At 49.4% G+C, this 10,823-nt stretch overlaps 1 protein-coding gene across 1 annotated transcript; it reads right to left on the minus strand.

Moving 5' to 3' along the window:
* Positions 1 to 503: 503 nt before the first annotated feature.
* On the minus strand, positions 504 to 10,583 carry LOC125637829 (serine protease 33-like). The gene is made up of 6 exons (XM_048852856.2): positions 10,468 to 10,583; positions 9,929 to 9,936; positions 7,349 to 7,511; positions 6,866 to 7,137; positions 1,425 to 1,594; positions 504 to 908 (listed from the first exon to the last, which is right to left on the minus strand). Exons 1-6 carry the CDS (start codon positions 10,581 to 10,583, stop codon positions 615 to 617), a joined length of 1,023 nt encoding a protein of 340 aa, XP_048708813.2. The 3' UTR covers positions 504 to 614.
* Between the last annotated feature and the right edge of the window lie 240 nt (positions 10,584 to 10,823).

The following is a 10,823-nucleotide window of genomic DNA, read 5'->3' on the forward strand; positions in this document are numbered from 1 at the left end:
AGATATTTCACAATGACATTCATCACCAGCATGGCATTAGCGCTCAGAAAAGACCTCGCTCCATATACACTTCTAATGCAGGAATATCGTATGCAATCAGTTTACTCAGTTGCTTATCTGAGCCCCCCTGTTTTTATAGCCCAGTAAATCTTTGCAAATGATTCTTTGGAAAAGTAAAACCCAGACCGAGCTTCTAGACACCAGGCTGTCTTCTCCCACACTTATTAGTGTGAGGTTTGCCTCCACCCCTTGTTAATTTGCTGGGTCTGCATGCTGCTTGTATGGAAATCAAGATAAACACACGGTCCTTTCCTTGGTATAGACCTATTTAACAACTCCCCTGATACATCTGGTTTGAGCACATTTTAGTGATCATTCCAGTGTATGTCCATAACCCTTAATATCACTTGTGTACATACATCACACAAGGATATGAATGATCAGCAAGTTTTTACTTTTCAAATGATACCTCACAAGGAGTATTTTGCACAAAGATTGTTACAATAGTGTGTAGGGTGTGATCACCGGGGTCTAGTGTCCCAGGTGACATGGTCTATCTGCACCAAGGACGAGGAAGGGCTGGTGTGGGATGGGGACCCAATATAGGAAGGGGGTCACAGGGTCAGCTGCAGAAACACAGTGAGGAGAAGGACCCTGAGGATGGTGGCAGAGGGACCAGTGCCATCTGGAGTGAGACTGCTCAGAGCAAAGTTCGGCTTCGCGAAAGTCACACCAGGCACGTTTGCCTTGATCCAATCGTTGTAGGCATTTGGGCGGATGTAGACTCCAGGGTAACCGGGGACAATACTGGTTAACCCATTAACTGTCCTCGTCAGGAACCAGCTCACAGTCCCAGCAAGGTACCATGTCCCATCCCCTTCACATATCAGGGGTCCCCCACCATCACCCTAAAGAGAGGGAAAGAAATGGGGTTCGAATGGAGGGGACCAGTCTCCATCATCCACAAGGGCCATGGTGGAGTCTCCATCTCTCGATTGCTTCACATCCCCACTGGCTGCCTTTCTGGGAGATGCTTTACCCAGACACAAGTCTTTGGGCTCAGTGAAGGGGTATCTGGCTGCAGGTGTGCTCTGGTTGTACAGTAGGCCCAATTGGATGGGCTGATGGACCCTGATGACTTTATACTCTATGGTCACAACCTCAAGCCAAGAGGTGTGTCTTGTCTAAACTCTGGGGAGTGAAGTCAGGGCTCAGCCCCTCCATCCAGGCCCACTGTTTGGTGGGTCCCCCCAGCACACAACACTGAACAAACAGGGACAATGGGTCAGGAAAAATAGGGTCACCCCTTGGGTGGCGTCTGTCCAGCACCCAGTAGAAAGGGAACCCTGATCTTTTTTGGGGTCTGTGTATTGCCGAGCACAAAAGGGGTCTCCCAATCTTAGTCAGAGTCTAGAGAATCTCACCCAGGCAGTCCCTTTATAGCCTTTCTTCGGCCCGGCACACATCATGTCATCTTTGATGGGGTTGTCACCCACAGGCTTTCTTAATGCTTCCCGGAAATGATCGTTGCAGATCGTGAAGTTTACTGTGAGCACCTCCAGCTCCTGCAGCGTCTCCGCTAGGGAGGAATTGTCTGCAACGAAAGGCGCGAGGGCAGGGTGGCATGAGTGGAAGTCACATAAAAAGCTGTCACATTAAGGGTCTATAAGAAATTCCCAGATCTGAGAGAGGAGTGGGGTGGGGAGGGGCTGGGATCCAGGTTTCCTGGGTTCTATCCCTGGCCTGGGAGTTGAGTGGGATCTAGTGGGCTGGAGGGAGCAGGGGGCAGTTGGCCAGTTTAACACCAGCTAAAGGCAGCAACCCAGATTTGAAAAGTATTTTAAGGGTTGCTTTGCTCAGCTTTGCAGCCCTGAACTGATTTAGGATCTTAAGTCTTATTATAGACACTTGGGGCCAGATTGTCAAAGGGATTTAAATCTCTGAGCAGATGCTGCTCAGTTCCAGGCCAGTGCTACAACTAGGTTTGCGATTTGATACTGCTTGATGCCAGCTGCTTGGCTCACCCTGACACTGCTTCCTGTTGGTCTTGAGCCTGCATCAGTAAATATACAGGTGCCAACTACACCAAGAGGAGTGGTTTGAAACCCATATTAGGGCGCACGCACACACCTCAAACATGGACATCCATTCATTGTGCCAGGAATTAAATCCCCCATAACATAAATAAAAATAGTATCCATCAAATTATAATTATTGTTAAGAAATTTTTGATCATCAATTTAAATGTTCACAGTTGTGCAAAATTATGGGGTAAAACTTTTTTTCATTTTTATTGATTTAAATTTTCACAGTTGTGGAAGATTATGGGAGGGGGTCAGGCAATAATTATATAATGACAGTAGTGGTTGAGATTCAAAGAATTAAAGCTTTATAACTATAAACCACACAAATTGTCAATATGCCATGTCAAAAAAATACCAAGTAAATGTCCTTAAATCAAAATCTAATAAGTTCTCAAACCTCATTATTCTTTGCCTATCTTTAAATGTAGATTATTACCGATAGAAATTTTTTTGGTAGTTTGGGTATGTACTGTGAAATCAACATTGACTGAAAAAAAACCCAAATCATTCCAGATCTGTGTATAATGATGCCTGTATAACTGTGCAGCTGTATAACTATATAACTGTGTCACAGTACAACTGTGGCTGTTTAACCATAAGAGCGGCCATACCAGGTCAGACCCATGGTCCATCTTGCCCAGTATCCTGTCTTCCAAGAGTGTCCAGTTGCATTCAGAGGGAATGAAGAGAACAGGGCAAATTATCAAGTGATCCATCCCTTTCATCCAGTCCCAGCTTCTGGGGTTGAGTTCCAACAGCTGAACTGTGCATTGTGTGAAAAAGTATTTCCTGTTTGTTTTTAACTTGCTGCCTATTAACTTCTTTGAGTGATCCTTGGTTCTTGTGTTATGTGAAGGGGTAAACAGCACTTCCCCATATACTCTCTCCATACCATTCATGATTTTATAGACCTTGTGATGGGGTGTGCACCGCACACTTTCCCGGCCAGAGCTGGGGTGGCCAGATGGGCCCAAGATACTAATTAGGCTGCGAGCTAGGGAGTTAAATGATGAGGAACAGGCTCATCTGGACAGGAACAGGCAGGATCTGTCAAAAGCCAGGTAGCTGGCAAGAGGTGGGAGCAGCTGCTGGAAGGGCAGTCACTCCCTGGAAAGAGGAAGGAGTGTTTGTGGCTGGAGGAATGCAGGCTGCATAGACTCCCTGAGAGGAGGGAGTGGAGAAACTGGTGAACCCAGAGAAGTGGGGAGCCAGCTAGGTAGGAAAAAGCCCAGGGAAGCAATAATAAGGTCTAAGGCAATACAAGGCCTAGGCTGCATGTTATAGGGTCTTTAGGATGGAACCCAGTGTAGAGAGTGGGCCTGGGTTCCCCTGCCAGCCACTGGGCAGTGGCTCAGGGCACTGGAGACACCAGCCAGACAGGCAGTCTGGAAATACTGTTTTCCCAGAAGCGGAGGGACTTAGTGACCATGGACTGGAAGTGGGAGCACCGAGAGCACCGAAGATGGGTGGAGAGATGCAGAGGAGGCTGCAGCTGAAAGACTGAGCTAATCCCCAGAACAACCAGCAAGAGGCACCACAAGCAGAGGGAACCCCAACACAAGTGGTGGAGAATGCGGGCACTCGGTCTCCCCTGAGGTAAGGGGACAATTCAGAGGACTGAACATCGGGTGCAGGGCTGTAAGAGTTGGCAGGCCCTGATGCAAAGGGACCAAGAGACACTGTATAGCACGGTCACCTCGATGCAATTGGAGAGTGTGGGCCACTGAGGTGAGGGGATAAGAGAAAAAGATAATGGAGTCACCTTGGACAGAGGCCTTCTTTGCAGAGGGCAGCAATACCCTCCCAGACTGGGCTCTGACCTGCCAAACCCAATGAAGGGGATAGACAAACAGCAAGGGCAGATCCAGGCCCTATTGAAGCAGGTTATTGAGAACAACAAACACTGAGGGAGGCAAACTTGTGCCTGGAGAAATACTTGCTGAATATTTTGGAGTGGCAGCATTATTTATTTAAATGTCAAAAGAGAAGATAGGGGGAAGGCCGGAGGGACTGGGACCAAGAGGGGGAGGTCCAAGGCCAGGAGATCAGAGGCCCAGCCAAAACTCTGTTATGCCTGTGGGTCAGAGGGGACAGCTAAAAAGGGAGTGCCCCTATTTATGTTGTGAAAAAGAAGTTCCCCAGGCAGTGGGAGTTGTAAGGGGACCCAAAAGAGTCCCACCAGCTAAGAGGGTAGGTAGAGGAGGGCGCTGTTTTCCATGTGGGGAAGTGGAACACATAAAAAAGAACTGCCCCTATAATTAAAAAAGAACAAAACAAAAAGGAGTGGCTCAGAGAAGGGTAAGGATCCCAGGACGAGGGAACATGAAGCCCATAACAGTAATACTGTACTGAGAATGTGGGGGGGTGGAGGGGGAAGAAAAGGTATTCCATCCAGGCTCTTATCTGGGGGTAATAAGGAAATGGAAGATGATGGTTGGAACAGAAAGGGACCAGTTCAAAAAGGGAATGACCACAGAAATAAAACATGACCGAAACCCTGAAGGAAAAAGGATGGCTGGAGTCTGAGGAGCAGGAGAGGGAGCTGCTGGAGAAACTGGCAGTGGCCAAACTGGCCCTGCAAGGTGCAGAAGAGAACTTAAAATAAGAAATAAGTCACCAGGACCAGATGGTGTTCACCCAAAAGTTCTGAAGGAACGCAAATGTGAAATTGCAGAATTACTAACTGTAGTCTGTAACCTATCATTTAAATCAGCTTCTGTACCACATGACAGGAGGATACCTACTGTGACAACAATTTTTTCAAAAGACTCCAGAGGCGATCCTGACAATTACAGGCCTGTAAGCTTAACTTCAGTACCAGGAAAATTGGTTGAAACTACAGTAAAGAACAAAATTCTCAGACGGATAGATAATCACAATTTGTTGGGGAAGAGACAACCTTGTTTTAGTAAAGGGAAATCATGCCTCACCAATCTACTAGAATTCTTCAAGGGGGTCAACAAGCATGTGGACAAGGATGATCCAGTGGATATAGCGTACTTAGATTTTCAGAAAGCCTTTGACAAGGTCCCTCACCAAAAGCTCTTAAGAAAAGTAAGCTGTGATGGGATAAGAGGAGGAAACAAAGGGTAGGAATAAACGGTCAGTTTTCAGAATGGGGAGAGGTAAATAGTGGTGTTCCCAGGGGTCTGTACTGGGACCAGTCCTATTGAACGTATTCATAAATGCCCTGGAAAAGGGAGTAAACGGTGAGGTGGCAAAATTTGCAGGTGATACAAAACTACTCAAGATAGTTAAGTCCAAAGCAGACTGCAAAGAGTTACAAAGTGATCTCCCAGATCAAGGTGACTGGGCAACAAAATGGCAGATGAAGTTCAATGTTGACAAATGCAAAGTAATGCACATTGGAAAACATAGTCTCAACTATACATATAAAATGATGGGGTCCAAATGGGCTGTTACCACTCTAGAAAGAGATCTTGGAATAATTGTGGATAGTTCTCTGAAAACTGTGTGCAGCAGGAGTCAAAAAGACTAACAGGATGTTGGTCATCATTAAGAAAGGGATAGATAATCAGACAGAAAATATCATCTTGCCTCTATATAAATCCATGGTACGCCCACATCTTGAATACTGCATGCAAATGTGGTCACCCATCTCAATAAAGATATATTGGCCTTAGAAAAGTTTCAGAAAAGGGCAACAAAAATGATTAGGGGTATAGAACAGCTTCCATATGAGGAGAGATGAATAAGACTGGGACTTTTCAGCTTGGAAAAGAGTCAACAAAGGGTGGATATGAAGGAGGTCTATAAAATCATGACTGGTGTAGAGAAAGTAAATAAAGCAGTGTTATTTACTCCTTCTCATAACACAAGAACTAGGAGTCACCAAAGGAAATGAATAGGCAGCAGGTTTAAAACAAACAAAAGGAAGTATTTTTTCCACACAACGCACAGTCAACCTGTGGAACTCCTTGCCAGAGGATGATGTGAAGGCCAAGACTATAACAGGGTTCAAAAAAGAACTGGATAAGTTCATGGAGGACAGGTCCACCAATGGGTATGAGCCAGGATGGTGTCCCTAGCCTCTGTTTGCCACAAGCTGGGAATGGGTGACAGGGGATGGACCACTTGATAATTGCGTTCTGTTCATTCCCTCTGGGGCACCTGGCACTGGCCACTGTCAGAGGACATGACACGGGGCTACTTGGACTTTTGGTCTGACTCAGTATGGCCGCTCTTATGTAATTGATGAGGAACAGGCTATCCTGGACAGGAACAGGCAGGGCCTGTAGAAATCCAGGTAGCTAGCAAGAGAGGGGGACAGCTGGTAGGACAGTGAGTCAGGGCACTGGAGATGCCAGACAGACAGCTGATGCAGAAAGACTGATTTCCCTGGAAGGGGGAGAGACACAGTGAACTGGCCATAGGGAGAAGTCATGAACTGGAAGCGGCAGCACCGAGATAGGCCGCATAGCGAGAGAAGATGAGTGCAGAGACCGCTGAGCAGAGAGTAGATGAAAGACTGAGTTAATCCCCAGAGCGACCAGCAGGAGGCACCATAAGTGGAAAGGGAACTGCACCACAGGTCTCCATCTCATCTGCACCATATACCTATCATTGCATAACTGTACAACCATAAAACCGTGGTGGTATAACCATATAGCTGTGACGGTGACTGTTTAACCATGTAATCCTGTAACTCACAGGCCATCTGTGTACATATGAAGCTGCAATCCTCCAACCTATAACCTTTGTTTGGTGCTGGGTCCTTTTCATACCCTTCCACCCCTCTAGGAGGTACAAGTCTTACTCACTTAGTGGGAGAGTATTTCCCCAGCCAGTCACCCTGCAGGGCTTCCCATCAGGCATACGGACGGAGGCATCAAGGAGATGCACAGGGCGGATGGTGGCTGTGAACTGAATCAGATTCTTCAGTTCCACCAGGGCGATGTCGGCCTGGTGAGTGACATTGTTATAACTGGGATGGAGGATGATCCGCTTCACCAATGAGAACGAGTGGATGCGGGTTTGACCGAAAATCTGGTTTTCCCCCAGCTGCACCCGATACGCTGAACTGGGTACAGACCTGGATGAAAAAAAATCTGATTAGGGAAAAGCCACCCAGCAATGCCTCACAGGCATGGCTCGCCTGGCACTGAGATGCAGGCAGTTCTAGGGTGGAGCGGCTAGGGAACATCCACACAGGGATGTTGCACAACAGGAAGCCAGTGGAATGGGAGAGGGAGTCTTTCCAGAGCATCTACAGTCACTGTCTCTGCTCTGCCTGGGGTACTCACGGATTGAAGCAATGAGCTGCTGACACCACCCAGCTCTCAGAGATGAGTGAACCTCCGCAGATGTGGAAGCCAATTTGCTGCACGCTGACCTGCCAGGGCCAGGCCCCGTCCTTGGCATCTTGACCACCGAAGATGCGCCCTGAGACCAACTGCTTTCCAAAGACTGGCAAGAAAAGAGGGGAAACATATTATCCCTGGGCAAGGGAGCAAAAGTGGGGAGAGTGTACATAATTATTAGTATGACCTGAAGATAAAAGAACAACTCCTTCCCTTCCCAGACCCAAGAAAAGAACCCAGGAGTCCTATATCCCAGACTCCCCTGCTCTAAGCTACCCGACTCCAGTCCCCTTCCCAGAGCCAGGAGAGAACCCAGGAGTCCTGGCTCCCAGACACATTCTGTTTCCACATGTCCAGGGCAGGGAACGCTGGTGTTTTGCTGCGGGCACCTTACCTGTGCCATTCCGACTCCCACGAGCGCAATGACTTTTTTCGGGGTGATCCAGAGTGTCCCAGTTGCACCACTACCCCCTGCTCCCAGTGGGAGGGAGCCCTTGATGTGCCTACCAGGGGAAACTCTCCCAGCCACCAGCTGCTGGCCTCTCAGGCACTCTGTGAGCCCTACTCGATCCCTCTGCAGGCAGCAATTTGCACACCCAACTCCGTTACACTCCAGTGCCCAGTCCCCTGTCTTCTGTATACCCGCAATGCACAGTGATCCGCTGCGTCTGTGGAAACAGCACCCCGGCCGCCTCCGCCCCCCCCCCCCCCCCCCGCTCGCTGCTTTCCCCCTCACCAACCTCTCCTTAACCACCAGCACTTAGACATTGTGGCAGAATATGCCCCTGGGTGTGCTATTGTAATAATCTCTGCACAAAGTTTACCCTGTGAGGTATTGTTGGAAAAGTCATAATTTGCTGGTCAGTATTGTCCTGGTAAAACCTGTGTGGCCACTTTGCATGTGAAGTTATAAGATTCCCCTGTATGACGTTACTCAAACATGTTCCAAGTCTGGGGAGTGGCCGAACCGGCTCCTCAGAGACACAGGGCAAGCTGACTCCTCATCCAGGTGTAAACAAGGCCAATGGGCCATTGCCTGATAAACAGGCACTCTTTGGCAGGAAAAAGGGACAAGTGAAAAATGTATATCTTAGCAAAGAAACAGCCTGGACTTCCCACATAAACAGAAGGCCTGTCACCCTACTCCCAGCTGGAACTGCATCTCAGAAGGGGGACAGGACTATAAAAAGTAGAGGCAGACACCCCTAGATACCGCCCCTTCTCCCTCTCTTTCTGTCCATTGATTCACTGCACAAGAAGGGACAAAGAAAGCAGCCATTAAACAGAGGCAGGGGTCCTAGCCAAAAAATTTTGGCCAGTAAGGCTGTTGAGAGCATGTGGTGAGCAAAACTTTTCTTCAAATTTAACATAGTCTGCTAAGTTAGACATTAGTGGTGTTTGATCTTTATTTTTCTTGTAACTATTTCAGGCTTTTATGCCTCTTTACTTATACTCACTTAAAATCTCTCTCTTTGTAGGTTTTTTTGTTTTATCTAATCCAGTGTGTCCAAGTTGAAATGTCTGGGTAACAAGTTGTGTGTGTGTCTCTGGTGGGATCCTCTTGTGTATCCGGAGAGCCTCCTACTGAGGATGCATGTGCCGCACTCCCTCTGCTACGCTGCTCGCGGTGATCCCTGGCTGGCCGTTAACCTTCCTAGGAAGGTTTTTCAGTGACTCACCCTCCGGCCGAGTCACTCACAGTCAGTAAGTGAAACGAACACAAAACAGACCTCTTCCAGGGTACACGCTCTAACAGGGCCTATCACAGCACCCTCCATTGTTCTCTGACCCTCAGCCCTGTCCCTGAGTTCAGTTCTAGCTCAACAGGGCCTATCACAGTACCCTCACTGGTGTCAGCCTGCAGCCCTGTCCCGAGGGTCCCTGTCTATAGTTTAGCCCCTTTCTGGGGGTTAAGAAGTCCCACCATTACTGACCCTCTTCCAGGTCTACAGCCCCCTCTCTGGGCTATTCCCTTATTCAGGGTGTTAGCCACTGGGACTATGGCTGCTGGGGCAGAGATAGACCAGGGTCTGCCTAATACTCCAGGTCTCGACCCAGGGACCCTATAAATAGTAGCCACCAGCTGCTTCCCTTTAACTATTTGCTACTGCATTTCCCTGGCCCACTTCCCTTTTAGCCCCAGTCCCTTCCTTGCAGCCTGGCTCCAGCCAGCCAGGACCACCATCCTTGCTCTCAGGCTCCAGGGAGACACTGCTCTACTTTGTCCAACAGCTCCTTTTTATAGGAGCCTGCGGGGCTCAGATTGGCAGCTCCCTGCAGCCTCTCTCTGATTGGCTGCTTCCCCACAGCCTCTCTAGGCAGCTTGGAGGATTCACCTCTACTCCTCTTCCCTGGGGTGGGGTGGGGTAGGACTGTGAGGCCTTCAGCAAGGCCTCCGGGCTTGGTACACCCGATCAGAGCATAGTATTCCCTGGCTCCCCACCGAATTCTCATTCCAAATGACCAGGGCAGGTAAGTCTCGCATTCTGCCATGGGTGTCTTACCTGCCGGATTCTGACTCACTGGAGCACCTATGGAGCAAACGAAGAGAAAAGAAAGCTATGACTGCGTGTCTGTGGGGGAGAGGGGCTATTCAGTCATTCCTGGTGTCTGACACGCTGTGTCTGGGGGAATGGGTGCCAATAGCTTCACCCACAGTTCTGAGGCTCCTCCTGTTTTGCTTATAAGAAGATTTTTTTCAGGGGAAAGGGCAATATGCCCCTGTAGTAACCTGGACTGGCCTGCCGCAGACACAAAGGAAGAAGGTGGCTCCACCCCCTGGTGGGTGGAGCCCAACCCCCTAGCTCCGCCCCCTGGAAGCCAAGGGGCGGGGCTGGAAGTATAAAGGTGGGACTCAGAAGCTCAGTTGGGGGCCAGCCACTGGAGGGGACAGATGCTTCCCCTAAGCTCTCATGCTGGGAGGTGGCAGCAGGCCTGCAGAGTGCAGACAACTGGCCCGGACCACCTGGACTGCTGGATGACCCGGCCCCGCAGGAGACAGATGGCTGACCCAACCCTGGCAAAGCTACTGCTGGCAACTGAGCCCCCGCCAATCACCTTACCTCACCACAGAGATCTCCAACATGGTGCCTGCTGGCACCTTGGTGCCCACCGGGGCATTTTTGTGCGCCCGCAGGACACCCTGCTGCCAAGAAGCGTTGCCATTTCTCCGCGGCATTTTGCCGGCAATGCTTCTTGCCACTGCTGCTTCTCGGCGGTGGCATTTCGGCGGCAGGGTGCCCGGCGCCCGCCACAGTCTTCTGGGAATAGCCATATGCTCCTCCCACAAGAAAGGCTGGGGACCACTGCCTCACCGGATCAGCATGTACCCTTGGAGGGGGAGTGTGGAAGTGGCCCAGGGGTAGAAGACCCCTGTTTGGCTGCAATGCTGGCAGAGGGTGAGACAGCGTGTTGTGTC

This window comes from Caretta caretta, chromosome 6 (assembly GCF_965140235.1).
Source record: "Caretta caretta isolate rCarCar2 chromosome 6, rCarCar1.hap1, whole genome shotgun sequence".
Taxonomy (NCBI): domain Eukaryota; kingdom Metazoa; phylum Chordata; order Testudines; family Cheloniidae; genus Caretta; species Caretta caretta.

What these genes read in the sequence shown, in the direction of transcription:
- LOC125637829 (XM_048852856.2), bottom strand. Translation starts at nt 10,583, where the DNA reads ATGCCGCGGAGAAATGGCAACGCTTCTTGGCAGCAGGGTGTCCTGCGG. An exon ending in GGGAAATACTCTCCCACTAA is followed by an intron (nt 1,595 to 6,865) that starts GTGAGTAAGACT and finishes CTTTCGTTGCAG; the next exon opens with ACAATTCCTCCCTAGCGGAG. An exon ending in GCTATAAAGGGACTGCCTGG is followed by an intron (nt 909 to 1,424) that starts GTGAGATTCTCT and finishes CCCTCTCTTTAG; the next exon opens with GGTGATGGTGGGGGACCCCT.